Genomic DNA, 16,390 nt, shown 5'->3' on the forward strand with positions numbered 1-16,390 from the left:
TGCTAGGAATATCAGTTGGTAAAATGTTCTCTGGCTTAAAACCAGTAGAACCTTTCTTGAGGCTAACAGGCCAGTGGATCTTCAAAATAGTTCACAACAAAAACTGTTTGTAAAGTCAGAATGGTTCCACAAGAAGTCACAAGAAAGAGATTTAGATGTTTTAACACGGTATCTGACACTAGTTCTAAGATTCACAACAGATGCAGTAACATCTAAAAGAAACAAATCAGGAACCAGTATGGATCACTACAAAAGGAAAAAGGCAAGGTTTTTGGATATGTTACTTACGAGATACAAATCGACATAATCAAGCTGTAGATCCTGTAGAGTTCTGTTTAGAGCGTCTGAGACATCTTGAGGATCATGATAAGTACACCTTTCATATGAAGAGGTTAGAAGCTACATAGACTTGAAAAGAAAATTCTGGTCTGATACGTTTTTAGGGATTTTACTTGACAAGTTTGATGTTTGTGGATATGAGGAGGTTTATAGACATTAATGAAAGACATATAGCACTAGTTTGTGCTAGTTAAAGCTTGGTTTGATACATTTGTAAGGATTTTAGTTGACATGTTTGTTTAAAGGATATGCTTTGATGTCTTCATTACGCATGCATTCATTTCATACTAACCAGAAAATGGAGTTTATAAAGAAAAATGAAGAAAAAGAGAGACATGATTTTGAAGTTTTGAATTTGCTAATGCAAAATAGTACATGTGTGTTTCTTGTACGGTTTTTAGAGAAGAACACAAATGAAATTTTTTTGCAGAGCAACGATAATGACGAAGATGATGAGCTTGATGGAGCCTAAACTAGTTTGGTTTAAGTCCAAGTGAATCTAACCGGTCCAATTTGTATATTCAATTAATTTTATTTTGGTTTGGAATTCAAGAAGGGCAAAAGGGTTTGGATGATTTTGTTTTGTCTCTACATCTCCATGTTATCCATCTAATGGTAATTTTCCGTTTAAAAGAAGATCGCGACTTTGCAGTTGGGTTTCTTGCCGCTTTGGGAGATGATTACTGCGCAGTGAAGACTAGTTCTTCCAGAATGAAATGAGTGTGCTTATGGAGATTAATAAACTGAAATATCTGGCAATTACCATCTACTAGAACTTTGACTTCAGTGAAGCCAAACATCTCCAATCTGAAACAAATGGAATCAATAAGGATTATATATATATATAACAGAAACATAACTACTGCATTACCTTAAGTCTTTTATGATTTTCTTCAGAAGGCATCTCTCCGTCTGTTTTAGGCACATACTGCACATACAAGCAACCCTTTACAGTTAGAAACTGAACATATTTTAAAACTTGGCAGCTGACTATAATTATCATTGATCAGAGACACTAACCTTGGGATCAGGATTACACGTACTCGAAGTTTGTCCAGCCTCGTATACATAATTTTTTGTGAAGATCACGGCTTACAGATGCAGAAGCTACCGGTTCAAGTTTTCCAGGATTCAGCTCCAGATCAAGACGCATCTCCACATTGTTCTTAAGAACAACAACCCACATCGAATCCTCCAAGGATGTCTTGTCTGTTTGATGAACCAAAACAATCATGCTTCTAACTCCACACACGCGTCTGCTAACACCTTAAACAATAGAGATCTCGTCCTTGAAGAATCAGAGCAATCTCCTAGGAGTTGGATACTGGCTTTTGAACTTTGCATTGTTCCTTTATACCAATCAACCACCTATATGAGATAGCGCTTTATACCAATCAATTAATATGGATGCATATATATGAGATATCGCTTTATACCAATCAGTTAACATAGATACATATATATATATATATATATATATATATATATATATATATATATAAGATAGCGCTTTATACCAATCAGTTAACATATATACATATTAGTTATCATATATACCAATTAGTTAACATGGATACATATATATATATATATATATATATATATATATATATATATATATATATATATATGAGATAGCGCTTTATACCAATCAGTTAACATGGATACATATATACCAATCAGTTAACAAATACATATATACCAATCAGTTAACATATCATTCTTCCTTTATACCATATCAGTTAACATATCATTCTTCCTTTATACCAATCATTTAACATATATACCAATCAGTTAACATGGATACATATATATATGAGATAGCGCTATCAGTTAACAAATACATATATACCAATCAGTTAACATTGCATTATTCCTTTATACCAATCGGTTAACATATGGATACATATATAGAATGAATAGAAGGGAAAATATACCTTTTTGAAAATTTTCATTATGACTGAAGGATCAAATTTCTTTACTTTGACGGATTGCACTAAAAGAGATAGCGCTTTATCTCTTTCAAAGTCGACCAGAATTTGTACCCGACTCTAATAAACCTTTGTCTATGACTCTGAAACACTTGGACACATCAGCTTCAATCTCCTAGACTGTAGAAAAGATGAATGTTATCAAATTCTCAATCAGATATAAGAACAAAATATTCAAAATGATTAAGATACTTATGGGTTTCATTGACACGAACCGGTCATGGATTTGATCAGAAAATGATCATGTACACAAGAATATGTGCGACTGGCCAACTGAAACTAGACTCTGCTTATCTCCTCCTATACATGGCTCTCCACCCATCATGTAATCATGATCGTTCTGTTTACGAGCTTTATATCTCTATCACAGGACATCAAACATACAAAAATTAGTTTATGATCCCCATGGATTATGTCAAACATAAGAAGAAAGCTTCTGGAAGTTCACTTACATCACCAGGAATATAAATTTTCCTAGTTCCAGTGCTAGCCCCATAACTTCTTGTACATGAGGATGCTCAATTACCCAAGGGACTAATCAGAACTTTCAATTATATTTTTCTTTTCCTACAAGTTCAAGCCTTAAATCTACACAAGTTTCATTATATTACCATCTAGGAGATTATTACTGTAAGAGATATCACATATCTCATCAGAATATTCTCTAAGATTATAATTCCCCTGTATTAGGAAATAGTTATGTGTTGCCCTACGTATCCTTTGTATATAAACTCATTTTGTATTGTACAAAGTAATATGAGAAATACATTTCATAACATGGTATCAGAGCATAAACGATTACCCTAATTTTTTTTTTTAACCGCCGCCATCATCTTCTTCTTCTTCTTCTCTCCTTGATTCATCTCTTCAAAACGCCATGGCTGCAGCCTTCAACTTCGATGCAATCGATACCACCAAAACTCTTCTGAATGTTAACATGATTAATGTTAACAAACTCACTTCCACCAATTACATGACTTGGAGTCTCCAGGTTCATGCTCTACTCGATGGATATGATCTCGCCGGATACGTTGATGGGTCAGCACCGGCACCAGATCAGACAATCACCGCTGACGATCAGACGACAGTGAACCCGGATTTCACGAAGTGGAGGCGTCAAGATCGTCTAATATATACAGTGGTCTCATTGGGAATATAACTCAGTTGTCAAATTCTTACAAAGTATATAACTCAGTTGTATATAACGCTGTAATAGTTTATCTCAAACTTGTTCATTAGCTAAGAAACTTATTTCTACAAAGTATATAACTCAGTTGTCAATTTTAGAATATAAATCAATCTAGTTATTTTGTGGGCGGGTAGACAAAAATTAGACAATACATTTCGCAACTTTATAACAATATAAGAACATATATAGCTTTTTGCCAAAAATAACCTTCCAACCCCATGCAATCAATTTGTACAAGGTTCTCTAGTTCGCCTATTTCTCCTACTATTCGTGTAAAATTCACAGAACTGCAAAATATGTTAACTGTAATGGTAAAATCAACCAATTTTTTTTCAACGAAACAAATGACTAAATGTAATTATGGTATGGTCAACTAGCCAAAAATATCATTAATTATGGTCAGTCAACTAGCCAATGTCAATAAAAAGCTGCCCTAGCACGTTCTCAGACTGTCTGATGACGGAGTTAATGTTAATCCTTATGGAAAACAAGTGAACGTAAGTTTATATATTTGTAAACACAATTAAGCATAAACTGTTATTTGTTTGAAATTGTCTAAAAAACTTCATACACAAGTAGCAAGTCGCCAAACAAAATTAGCTTGAGAATTGCGTATAAACACCATTTATTCTCTCAAATAACGTCACTCATGCCTGATGCCACTATGTTTGATTTCTTTACTGTTTATGTTAGCCTTTGATCCTTTCTCTGCGCTTAAGTTTACAAATTGTACGTGTCTAGCATCTTTAGTTATACGCTTCATATTACAATAACATGCGTCTTAAGTTCGTTATAATCGATTCCAAATCCAATCTAACTGGAGCAGCAGTGTCTTTTTTACGAAGATTTTGAAAAATGTAGGACCACTTAAAGCGAGCTTATTAGTAAAATGTTGTATACCACTCCGTACGAAACAAGTTGTGGTACTTATTATAAACTGACAACTCCGTGAATGATATGGCACATGATCCACTCCTCATGAGTCTCATATCTCACCGTCCCAAAGTTGTTCAAGACTCTTATAAGGACTCGTCTCATGAACAAATGACATGCCTCTCACCAACCTTCCCTGCAACATTCGAAACACAACCCTGAGCCTTATGAGCAAAACAGAGAGCTTGTTTTGACCTATTTGGAATGCAATCTACTTGCCTGTTCAATCTCGGAAAACTTGGATAACGTGTCGTCTGGTATGGACCAGCTGAAAACATCGAAGTTCTGTCTGATCCTGTCTTCATTTGTGCTCTTTGGAAGTACACTTTGACCCATTTGGAGACCCCAGCGCAGTGCAACTTGTGCAGGAGTCTTGCCTAGCTTCTCAGCAACCGTGACTAGAATCAGGTTCTTCAGAACATCGCTCGTGAGCCACGTTGTCCCTGGAGAACCCAACGGAGAGTATCCCGAGAGGTGAACGCCTTTAGATTTGCAGAAGTCCCTGAGCACAGTCTGTTGCCAAGAAGGGTGACACTCCACCTGGTTAACAGCGGGAGGGACACGAGCCACCTCCAAGAGATCAGCTAGCTTCTTTGTCGAGAAGTTGCTTACACCAATAGCTCTGGCCTTTCCCGCATCAAAGAGTGCTTCCATGGCTTTCCATGTGTTAGGAATATCAGTTGGTAAAATGTTCTCTGGCTTTAAGTCAGTAGAACCTTTCTTGAGACTAACAGGCCAGTGGATCTTCAAAAAAGGTTCACAAAAAGGAACAACTCAGGAACCAGTATGGATCACTACAAGACAATTCTTGAAATGTTACTTACGAGATACAAATCGACATAGTCAAGCTGTAGATCCTGTAGAGTTCTGTTGAGAGCCACTGGGACATCTTGAGGATCATGATCAGTACACCTTTCATATGAAAAAGGTTAGAAGCTACACGGACTTGAAAAGAAATAAACCTATAAGGAAATTAAAGCACAAGTGATGCAGAAGTACCAAAGTTTGGATGTGATGAAGATCTCCTCACGCTTAACAACTCCATCATCAAACAGTTTCTTCAAGACTAACCCAATCTGCACAAATCATAACCAAGAAAGTAACTTTCTTGCTTTAAAACCAAGAAGCTCGACGAAAGTACAAAACAAAGGATGATTAGGCGTTACCTCTTTTTCGTTACCATAGATTTGAGCACAGTCGATGTGGCGATAACCGATCTGCATAGTCACAGAAACAATATTTGGAGTTAACAACAAAAAACAAAAACAATATTTAACCATAAAGACTAAAACTTTATGATTAGTGATCACAGAGACACGAACCTTAACGGCGGCTTCGACAGCGTTTCCGACAAGACCAGGATCAGACTGCCATGTTCCGAGACCGACCGATGGTATCTTTGCTCCTGTGTTGAGCTCAAAGAACCTGATTTCCTCTGCCATGGATGTGAGTTGGTGAGAGAGTGACGAGAAAGTTGGTGAGAGAAGATGAATGAGTTAGAGTATATAGTTGAGAGTTTTGGTTGGACCATAAGTAGTAATGAATTTAATTTGTTAGTAAGACTTGGGCCTTCAATATTTCACGTAAATTATCTGTATAATTTTTTTCTGGACGTACTGTATTACATTTTAGATAATACAGATTAAATTATAGAAATTAATATAATTTTAATTTAACTATTCTAGAATCATATTTACAACTATGTAATTTGAATTTTTATATATTTTTTTTGTCATCGTAATTTGGATTTTTATAATTTTAACTAAAACTCCACAAAAAATTATTTTAAATTATAATATTTTTTTAAAAAATGCTATTTAAATAATTTATGTATCAGTAAAATTAAATATATTTTAAAATTATAAGTTCAGTAACATTTATTTTTGAAGAAATCATGTTTAGGTGACATAAGATTAGTAATTTTAATGCAAATCACTTAAACCCCCATAAATCACCACCCCCCTTATAGCTCTTGCTGTATTCTCTTGACATAAGTTTAGTTGTGTTTAAGAATTAAACAAATTTGTAATTCAAATTTTTCTTTTAAAATGTACATCCAGTGGTTGCTCTTTTTTATTCATTTGTGATTTGTGTAGAGAATTCTTATTTTTTAGTGCAGATGTTCAACAATATGCATTGTGCAAATTTGAACACGGATGATACATTGATAATACATCAACAGCACTAATACAAGCTGTAAACTACATTTTAAGTTGTATGTGTCAATAAACTAACTATCATATACTCTTACAAAAAATTTTAACTATCATATAGATTTTAGAAATGGGAAATATATATGTCAGTGGCCGGCCGGCCCAGTTTATATTATCATTCATCAAGACTACTAATATGGCTATGGTTGAAAACTTGAAGACACGTCCCAAATGAGAACCAGCATGTAATAGAACATTTCAACATAAATTCATATATAATATCAACAATTTGAAAAAGAAAAATATATAACATCTGTGAAATTTTCTTCGTATGATCAGTCAACTCCACCAAAGTCAACTAAATTTGTATTAATAGTACACCAACGGTTATTGCATATTTACAAACAGCTCCATCGATCACAAACACCAAGAAGATCAAAAACTGATATCGGTTCAACCCCAAAACAGCAAGTGAGATGTCAAAGCCGCACACGATTCAGCGTTTCACGCATAACCATCCCTTGACCGAAGCCAACGGAGTTGGCACATACACGTGCAATGGTTGCAAACTTCACGGTCACGGCAAGACCTACCGGTGCAATGACTGCGACTACGACCTCCATGAATATTGCGCCACGTGTCCTCCAACCCTCATAAAAACATGGCACGCGCCTGATCATGAGCTAACCCTGGTCACCGGTCCTGCCCACATGACCGAGCGTGTGTGCTATTTTTGCCGATTTTACATCCAAGGGATGTTCTACAAGTGTAAGCACTGTAATTTTGAATCTCACCCGCTTTGCACACACGGTCTAATGCATGTTTCGTCTCCTGATGCAACGGAAACGAGGCAGAGAAGCCTGCATAGCCCTCATGCGGGGCAGCCATCGTCGCCGCACCACTATGGTCAAGGAAACCCCTATGGTTATGGGCAACATCCTCATGGTGGTGGTCATCATCAGCAGCATCCCCACATGAGCCCGGGCTCTCCAAGAGCAAGCCCAAGTCCAGATTCAAGCAAGGGAAAAAAGAAAAACGGAGGATTTATGGGAGCCTTAAAGGCTGTGGTAGCTGTAACTGCTACGGTAGCAACCCAGTTGGCCGTTGCCACGGTGGCGGATGAGTATACTGGAACTGGATGAAGAATATTTTGATGATGAAGTTTTACTTGCTGGTGTGTCTTAACTTTTCGGTGTTGTTTTTCATTACATGCAGAGATATATGTATGTGTCTCAGTTTCACATAATCGCATGATTGCAAATTTCTGTGTCATTGATGTCGATATTGGTTTAAAGAAATCAAAGCTGAAATTTTCTATACGAAAAGATCTCAACTACAAAGACATACTTAAAAAATCAAAAAAAAAAAAAAATCCAAGAAAGAATCTATTTGTCAGCTTATATATGATTTGATTGTAAAGGTACTTGAGTTCCATCTCAAAATCGGCTAGACAAAATATGTGATTAATAATATCACCAGTTCATCTCTACAATGCACATCTTGAGGTATGTATTTGGTATTATAAATCTGATATAATTCTAGAAGAATCTCTTTGTCAGTATATGATTGTAAAGGTAATTGAGTTCCATCAAAAATCGGTTAGAGAAAGAGAAGAATCAGTTATGATTCTTAATAATTATGAATTTACCCTCTCTTTTCCGATGCTAGATTTAGAATATGCCGTCTGAAAGTTAATATTTGTTTCACTTTCGACTGAATCCTTGTTATTGTAGGATTGCAATGTGAATGTAGGGTTTGATCGGTATACTCACAACTCACAAGTCACAACCATATAAAAATATCGCATATTCCATTTAGCTGACTAATATGCAAATGTAAAATTAGATCAGTGTTATCTTTACAAATAAAAATTCAAAGTAAAACAAATATGATTGTAAATTATATAGAGACATGTCTTTCAGGAACATTTATGAACACAGACAAGTTCAAAAGGGCAAAATCTCCCACAGAAGAAACAAATCAGCTGAATATCATACCTCACCGTCCCATAATTCTTCGACAGACTTATAAGGGCTCAGTGTCTCGTGAGCAAAGACGGAAGCATTCAATAGCCTAGCCTGCATTGAGTCCAAAATACACAAACTCTTAATTCTAGATCGAGAAGAGAAACAAAGCTTTTGCGTAATGAATTGTGAAAAATGACATGTGGATTTTAGCCCTACTTGTTCAATATCAAAAAACTTGGCAAACAAGTCATCAGGTATAGACCAGTCGAAAACATCTAAGTTCTCTCTGATCCTTCCTTCATTGGTACTTTTGGGAAGTACACTATTACCCAACTGGATTCCCCAACGCAGTGCAACTTGAGCTGGAGACTTCCCAAGCCTTTCCGCAACCATATTCAGTATTGGGTTCTTCAGAACATCGCTCTTGAACCATCCTGGAGAACCCAATGGGAAGTATGCCTTGCAATAATATCCAAACAATTTATAAGGTAAGACACACATAGATATGCACATCAAATTGGTGAGATAAGTGATGCTTACACTGAGGTGAACTCCTTTGGATTTGCAAAACTCTCGTAGCTTAGCTTGTCGCCAAGAAGGATGACATTCGACCTGATTAACAGAAGGAGGAACACGAGCTAGATCCAAGAGATTACCTAGTTTCTTGGTGGAGAAGTTGCTTACTCCTATGGCTCGAGCCTTACCCGAATCATAGAGTGCTTCCATCGATTTCCATGTGCTAGGAATATCTACAGGTAAAAAGTTCTCTGGACTTACTCCAACAGAACCTTTCTTCATCCGTACAGGCCAGTGAATCTTCAAGAAGAACATACAGAAGTTTTTAACGAATAATATTTCAGTTAAGATATCTGTTAAGAATTCAACATCTAAATTAATATTAGATCTGATGTCATATATAAACTACATTAATACACTTATTACTAATTATTTTTTAGTGTAAACCCCCATGGGGCTTAATTAACATCTTATCAAATAACATATCCGTTGAACTGATGCATGCTTACCAAATACAGATCAACGTAGTCAAGCTGCAGATCCTGTATAGTTCTGTTCAGTGCCTCTGGCACATCTTGAGGGTCATGATCAGTACACCTTTGATGTACACAAATTGAAAATGCAAGATTAGATAGCTAGCGCATCTTTAAGCACACGATATTCATCAGATAAACACATAACAACACAAGATACCAGAGTTTGGAGGTGATGAACAACTCCTCGCGTTTCACTATACCTTTTTCACACAATTTTTTCAAAGCTGTCCCAATCTGCATAGGAGGAGGTGATTTCACAATGTAATGTAAATTATACATAGCTGAATAATGGTTAATTATGTGTTTTGATTAACGGCTACATAAGGCTCAACATAAGATAGCTAACAATAATATACTCCATATGTTTCTAAAAATAAATTTTTAGAGTATTCACGTAAATTAATAAAATAATATATGTTTATAATTAACATAATTAATTATTTTTATTATATACTTTTTAATAACTATCATCAATGATATAATGATATTTAATCAATTCAAATGTTTTAATTAATATTTTTAAAAATTATACAACTAATTAATATCAATTACTAAAAATAATTTTAAAAATCTACCTTTGTCGAATAAAAACTAAATCCAGAAAATCTATCTTTTAGTAAATGAGGGAGTACGTTTTAGGAATTCAATTGATACACGAACATATAAGCTTGACTAAACTATGCATCTAATGCACCGACCTCTTTTTCGTTGCCATACAACTGAGCACAATCAATATGACGATAGCCGATCTTCAACAAGAATTAAGATTAATTTAGCTTCAGTATCAGACCTGAGCATATAAAGAGATCGAAAGCAAATACAATGAACCTTAACAGCGGCAGCGACGGCATCACCAACGACGCCAGGAGAGGCCTGCCATGTTCCAAGACCCACAGACGGGATCTTAGCACCGGTGTTGAGCTCGAAGAATCCGATAGCGTTCAACATTGTCAGAGACTTGGTGGTTATGAGTTTAAGATCGCTGGTTTTGGTTTGACGCTCGCACACAGCATTTCTCAATTGTGTAGGTGAGAAGTGAGAGCTATATAGGAGGGGAGATTCGTAGGAAAACTTAATTTTTCTTGAATTTTAGTATTGCCACGTCATATATTGATCATTACATGGACGTATATTATTCGCTCATTTAGATCGCCTCGTTGCTATGTCGAATGCGATCGTTCAAAGTAACATGTTTTTGGGTCCACGCATGCATTGGCTCGAGCGTATTTAATGATCGACGGCTGTTTTGAGCTAATCTATGCATTTAATTTGCACCGTCGACCGCTTTCTAAATTGCAAGTTACAATTTTTTAAGATAATTTTTAAGTTAGATAAATTTTTCTCATATTTTAACTATCAATGATGTTATCTTAAATAGAAAAAAGATTAGCTAACCGTACAAAATGATTTTTTGAGTGCAATTACTAAAGAAAAGTTGTTTTTGTAAAAGTAAACAAATATTTGTAAGATCATATATTCAAACTTTATACATATTTCCAGGGTTTTGAATTTAGAGATCTTATAACATTTTTTTGCGGTTCCTAGAAAATTTTCAACTCGAATAAATTAAGAACTTACATGTTGTATGGGTCCATGTGGGCCATATGAGGTGGTGGTCATCAACATCAACGTCTCAAAATAACAATTTAGTGGCACGTTCAATTTCTCGTTTAGACAATCTGGCACTATATACCAGGGTTTGATTGGTATGTTAATAACAACCAACTACAAGCATCACATTTTCTATTTGAGATGATTACAATATATTGCGAATTGTATAATCGGATCAATAACTTTTTTGAATAATATAATAATTCAAAATAACAACAAACATGATAATAACTTATTTGAGTGGCATCATTTTTATAGATAAAATGTCAAGTTCAACAGGCAGAGAGTAACCTCCCATTATTGACAAAACAATTGGATCTGTTGAAATATCATATCTCGCCATCCTACAACTCTTCAAGAGACTTGTAAGGGCTCAGTGTCTCATGAACAAAGAATGGAGCAGTCAATAACCTAGCCTGCATGTCATCAAAAATACATAACTCTCAATTTAGATCAAGCCTAGTTAACGTAATGAAATGTAAAGAACGAAGTGCTGACCTGTTCAATCTCCGAAAACTTGACAAACAAGTCATCGGGTATTGACCAGTCGAACACTTCAAAGTTCTCTCTAATTCTTCCTTCATTAGTACTCTTGGGAAGTACACTGTTACCCATTTGGAGTCCCCAGCGAAGCGCAACTTGCGCAGGAGACTTTCCGAGTTTCTCAGCAACAGTATTTAGTATAGGATTCTTCAAAACATCGCTCTTGAGCCACGTTGTTCCCGGAGAACCCAAGGGCGAGTATGCCTGCAAGAATATTGAATCAATTTATAGGGTACGGTGCAGAGAAAGTAAATGGATTGGTGAGATGAGTGATGCTTACAGTGAGGTGAACTCCTTTGGATTTGCAGAACTCTCGTAGCTTAGTCTGTCGCCAAGAAGGATGACATTCGACTTGAACAACGGCAGGAGGGACACGAGCTAACTCCAGAAGATCAGCTAACTTTTTGGTTGAGAAATTGCTTACACCTATGGCTAGTGCCTTGCCCGAATCATAGAGTGTTTCCATTGCTTTCCATGTGCTAGGAATATCTACAGGTAAAAGGTTCTCTGGCTTAGCTCCAACAGAACCTTTCTTCATCCGTACAGGCCAGTGCATCTTCAAGAAGAATATAAAGAAATTTGTTAGTCACTAAATCTTCCATCCATGAGCAAAAGTGCTATACAGATTAGGATTAAGTTCTAATTGATATATGTTACTTATCCCATACCAAATAGAGGTCGACGTAGTCAAGCTGTAGATCCTGTAGGGTTCTGTTTAGTGTCTCTGGCACATCCTGAGGATCATGATCAGTACACCTATAGTTTGATGATACACAATTTGAAAATGTAATGATTAAAGCTACACTTAGTCCACAGACTATGTATTAAATAAACACGACATAACACAATATACCATAGTTTGGAAGTGATGAACAACTCCTCGCGTTTCACTACATTGTCTTCAAACAATTTTTTCAAAACTGTCCCTATCTGCACAGGGAAACAACACACATGTTTGTCATTACTTTTGCCATCAACACAATCAAGAGGGTAAACAAATACTGTTAATAACTTGATCACTAAATGTAAGATCAATTTACTCACTGAACATCTGAAAAAGACTAACACGATAATTCAATTTGGCTAAGTCAAGAATCTACGTGGTTTGTTCTACCTCTTTCTCGTTGCCGTAGATCTGAGCACAATCAATATGACGATATCCGATCTGCAACCAAACATTAAGATAAAAAATACCTCTCAGGTTCTAGAGTTACGACAAAAAAAATAAATTGAGTAAATCAAGAAGCATGCTAAAAACGAATATTGCTTTTTTTATTTTTTTTGAAATTGAGATATTTCTAAAAAAGTATGTTTTTGATATCTATAAAAAAGTAAGACTTGAACATATTTCCATATATGTTCGTTATTAGGAGAAGTTAACATTTGTATTTATATATTAACAACTAAGAATCGAAAGAGATCGCCAAGTAAATGCGATGAACCATGTAACCTAATTTACCAAGAAAGACGAACCTTAACAGCGGCGGCGACAGCATCGCCGACAAGTCCTGGAGAGGCTTGCCATGTTCCGAGACCCACCGATGGGATTTTAGCGCCGGTGTTGAGCTCGAAGTATCTGATTGCGTTCGCCATTATTAGAGAGGCTTCAGATTAAAATCGCTTGTATAGTGTCGGTTCAAGTGCAGACTGCGTTTCTCAACTCCGTCCACTTATCAATAGAAAAAGAAGACAAAACAAAAAAAAGTAAGAAGGGAAAGCGACAAAGGCGGGAGATTCGTCGCTAGACTGACTTCGTTCTTGTATTCTTATTAACGGCACGTCAGATATTTATATTACGTTGTACACTTCTTATTCGTTCATCTAGATTATCTTTCTGCCAATCTCGAGGGCTGAAATGATAACATATTTGTTAATGCGATTACAACTCATATTTGTACTTTAGAAGTTAATACTTTTCCTTTGCTAATATCGCAGCTGCTTCGTTTAGAATATTCATATTAAATAAAAATATACATGTTTATTTTAAATTAAATTAGAACTACTATATGTCTGAAACAAATATAAGATATTACTTTAATAATATTAAGCAAAAACTATAAATAATTTGTATCATCAAATATTATCTTATAAACAATAAAAATTATTGAAGTTTTTCTTTGTTAATATATAAATTATAAAACAGTTTTATTAAACTAGGGGTGTCAAAATAAGCTATAACTCATGAGTTGGTTTAGTTCAGCTCGTTTTTCATAAGCACGATCTCTATATTTTAAATTCATTTAATAAATGAATTTAATGATTGAGCTTAAATTAAATCACGATTTATATGAATGGTTTTTAATTAATGAACATGAGCTGGCTTATGTGCTTGTTCATTTTATACTTACAATTATATATATATATATATATATACATATATTTGGAGAACTTCTATTTTTTATGCAAAAAGAGATAATTTCTATATTTATCGTATTTATCTTCTAAAATTAAAATGTAAAACATACATATAAGTAATATGAAAATTAAATTAAAAGTTATCTATAACTTTTTCGAAGAAAAAAAAATTATATTGTTTAGGAATTATCAAAATCTTCTATATAATCCCACGTTAACCCTATCATCTCTCTCACAAACTTTGTTGATCCTAAATTTGACATAGGTCTCTCTCGATTTTGTTTATTTTTATTTAGATTACGAGTTAGCTCATTTAACTCATGATCAAGATGATCTGAGTTCGAGTTTACATATTGAAACTCATATAATAAATGAGCTGAGTTAAGCTAGTTCATGAAAAAGTCGAGCTCACTATGAGGTGAGCTGAGTTGAACGAGGTAGCTCATTTTGACACCCCTTAAAACTGATGTATGCTGTTTCTACAATAAAGAGAAGGAACGGTTTACTTAAGAAGGCTTATGAGCTTTCTGTGCTTTGTGATGCTGAGATTGCTCTTCTCATTTTCTCTAACCGTGGCAAGCTTCTACGAATTCTGCAGCAGCCCTAGGTAACATTATCTTTGATTCTTATAGCTCTCCTGATAGTTTCTATTTTTATCCTCTCATTTTCAACACGGATGATACAATTTCCTATCTCTAACAGCCCTCATCTTTTGAGAATTTTTATATTTCAACACTCTTATTCCCTTCAATTTTGAAGACTTCCTCAAAATACTATTTACATTTTTTTTTTAGTTTTTACAATTATATATGTCTCCCAATTTTATGAATAATAATATGTATATATATATATTTTTTTTTTTAATACTTATCATCATATTTAAAAAAAAAATCCATTAATTTTTTTAATAACATTGTATACTATCTATAGTTATACTTGACTATATATTATTATATTTTCTCAAAAATATTTTTTTTTAATATTTTTTGAATAGTATGGTTTATTGTTTTAATGAAAATTAATGATTGTAATTAATTATTAATAATATTAAAAATTAAAATGTAAATTACTAATTCTTTAAAATATGTATTTGAAAGTGACTGTTGTAGTAACAAACTTTTATCTCCTTATTTTGAGGTTGTTCACCTTTTAAAATAAAGAGGCTTGTTAGAGATGCTTGTTTTATAGAAAAAGGGTTATTAGAGATGCTCTAGTCAACACAGCCATCGTCAGATCAGATGCAGCGTGGGCGGAACAACGGAATTGTGCAGGACTCGGATGGGTTCTATTTGCTGAGGATCAAATCATACAATTCTCAGAGCAAAAGGCGTTTGTCATCTCACCATTAATAGCTGAGGGATTAGCGGTAAGGGAAGCGGTGCTTACTTGCCAACGAAGGGAGCTGAAGAAGGTACGGATTGAATCGGACTCACAAACCCTGGTGAAGGCGTTGAACTCGGGAGCTAGTGGAGCCGGCTTGTATGGCATAGTTTCAGATATTCTCAAAATGGCTGAAGCCTTTGAGTATGTATGCTTCGTGTGGATTCCACGAGAAAGAAATGTTATGGCCGATTGTTTGGCTAAAACTGCTTTGAATGTTGTTGTACCGTTGGTGGTTGGAGAGGCTTTTATAGCCTCCAACTAAAACTCTGTTTTCTTATTAATGAATGTGTTCCCAAAAAAAAAAAAAAAGAGATGCTCTAGTCATGAAAACATTGTTATCCTTTCGTAATTATTGGGTTGTCTAATTGTTAACAAATCTTTGCTTATAAACAAGATAGATAAGTTTTTATTCTTACACAATTTTCTTATGATTTAAAGTATTGTGAAACATGTAGTTTTCTTTTTATACTATACTGTTTTTGGAATGTCCATCGACTGGATTTGTTATTGTTTTTTTTTTCTAAATAAATATTATACATTCTAATGCTCACTTAAAATTAATAATATTATACATTTTCACCAAAGTTTTTATTTGAACCCGTCTTTGCTATGTTTCTTATTAGCAACTCTAGCAATGATCATTCTGTTTACCTTAACAAATTCCCATATTGCTTGCAGTTTACCTGATTCATTCTCTCAATATTCTCTCAAGAATTCTTAGAAGAAACACCTTTTTAGCATATGACTGTAAAGGTACTTGCGTTCTAACTTCTATCACAATGACAAAATCGGTTAGACAACGAAATCAAACATTAACGAGAACCAAAGAGATGACATATTTTTTTGGGTCAACGTATATCTTTTGCGAGGGAAA

General features: G+C 34.7%; 4 protein-coding genes and 1 long non-coding RNA gene across 6 annotated transcripts; 2 read left to right on the forward strand and 3 right to left on the reverse strand.

Moving 5' to 3' along the window:
• Positions 1-4,294: 4,294 nt before the first annotated feature.
• On the reverse strand, positions 4,295-5,985 carry LOC103867160 (aldo-keto reductase family 4 member C10). The gene is made up of 6 exons (XM_009145200.3): positions 5,775-5,985; positions 5,619-5,669; positions 5,452-5,528; positions 5,277-5,364; positions 4,672-5,196; positions 4,295-4,588 (listed from the first exon to the last, which is right to left on the reverse strand). Exons 1-6 carry the CDS (start codon positions 5,892-5,894, stop codon positions 4,505-4,507), a joined length of 945 nt encoding a protein of 314 aa, XP_009143448.1. The 5' UTR covers positions 5,895-5,985; the 3' UTR covers positions 4,295-4,504.
• Positions 5,986-6,229: 244 nt separating this feature from the next.
• On the forward strand, positions 6,230-8,527 carry LOC103867773. The gene has a single exon (XM_033291057.1). It carries the CDS (start codon positions 7,082-7,084, stop codon positions 7,745-7,747), a length of 666 nt encoding a protein of 221 aa, XP_033146948.1. The 5' UTR covers positions 6,230-7,081; the 3' UTR covers positions 7,748-8,527.
• Positions 8,397-10,674, reverse strand: LOC103867161 (NADPH-dependent aldo-keto reductase, chloroplastic). 2 transcript variants are annotated; one of them, XM_009145201.3, is made up of 7 exons: positions 10,453-10,674; positions 10,323-10,373; positions 9,782-9,858; positions 9,598-9,685; positions 9,113-9,388; positions 8,789-9,031; positions 8,397-8,683 (listed from the first exon to the last, which is right to left on the reverse strand). In XM_009145201.3, the coding sequence occupies exons 1-7, from the start codon at positions 10,570-10,572 to the stop codon at positions 8,597-8,599; spliced, it is 942 nt and encodes a 313-aa protein (XP_009143449.1). In that variant the 5' UTR covers positions 10,573-10,674; the 3' UTR covers positions 8,397-8,596. The 2 variants fall into 2 exon arrangements, with proteins under 2 accessions (XP_009143449.1, XP_033146945.1); XM_033291054.1 differs by having other exon boundaries at positions 10,323-10,385; positions 10,453-10,615.
• On the forward strand, positions 10,418-11,445 carry LOC117133918. The gene is made up of 2 exons (XR_004457987.1): positions 10,418-10,615; positions 10,653-11,445. It is a non-coding gene; the product is annotated as an uncharacterized LOC117133918 (long non-coding RNA).
• Positions 11,403-13,549, reverse strand: LOC103867163 (NADPH-dependent aldo-keto reductase, chloroplastic). Its single transcript, XM_009145202.3, has 7 exons — positions 13,252-13,549; positions 12,893-12,943; positions 12,632-12,708; positions 12,447-12,534; positions 12,059-12,334; positions 11,734-11,982; positions 11,403-11,651 (listed from the first exon to the last, which is right to left on the reverse strand). Exons 1-7 carry the CDS (start codon positions 13,369-13,371, stop codon positions 11,580-11,582), a joined length of 933 nt encoding a protein of 310 aa, XP_009143450.1. The 5' UTR covers positions 13,372-13,549; the 3' UTR covers positions 11,403-11,579.
• Positions 13,550-16,390: the final 2,841 nt, after the last annotated feature.

This window comes from Brassica rapa, chromosome A05, assembly GCF_000309985.2.
Source record: "Brassica rapa cultivar Chiifu-401-42 chromosome A05, CAAS_Brap_v3.01, whole genome shotgun sequence".
NCBI lineage: Eukaryota > Viridiplantae > Streptophyta > Magnoliopsida > Brassicales > Brassicaceae > Brassica > Brassica rapa.

Bases quoted from the DNA above. Each gene is read 5' to 3' on its own strand.
- LOC103867160 (XM_009145200.3), bottom strand. From the start codon at position 5,894: ATGGCAGAGGAAATCAGGTTCTTTGAGCTCAACACAGGAGCAAAGATA. The intron at 5,197-5,276 runs GTAAGTAACATT...CCTTTTTTGAAG, and splicing joins ACTATGTCGATTTGTATCTC to ATCCACTGGCCTGTTAGTCT. The intron at 4,589-4,671 runs GCAAGTAGATTG...CGAATGTTGCAG, and splicing joins AGTTTTCCGAGATTGAACAG to GGAAGGTTGGTGAGAGGCAT.
- LOC103867773 (XM_033291057.1), top strand. From the start codon at position 7,082: ATGTCAAAGCCGCACACGATTCAGCGTTTCACGCATAACCATCCCTTG.
- LOC103867161 (XM_033291054.1), bottom strand. From the start codon at position 10,572: ATGTTGAACGCTATCGGATTCTTCGAGCTCAACACCGGTGCTAAGATC. The intron at 9,032-9,112 runs GTAAGCATCACT...TATTATTGCAAG, and splicing joins CCAAAGGAGTTCACCTCAGT to GCATACTTCCCATTGGGTTC. The intron at 8,684-8,788 runs GTAGGGCTAAAA...GACTCAATGCAG, and splicing joins AGTTTTTTGATATTGAACAA to GCTAGGCTATTGAATGCTTC.
- LOC103867163 (XM_009145202.3), bottom strand. From the start codon at position 13,371: ATGGCGAACGCAATCAGATACTTCGAGCTCAACACCGGCGCTAAAATC. The intron at 11,983-12,058 runs GTAAGCATCACT...ATATTCTTGCAG, and splicing joins CCAAAGGAGTTCACCTCACT to GCATACTCGCCCTTGGGTTC. The intron at 11,652-11,733 runs GTCAGCACTTCG...GATGACATGCAG, and splicing joins AGTTTTCGGAGATTGAACAG to GCTAGGTTATTGACTGCTCC.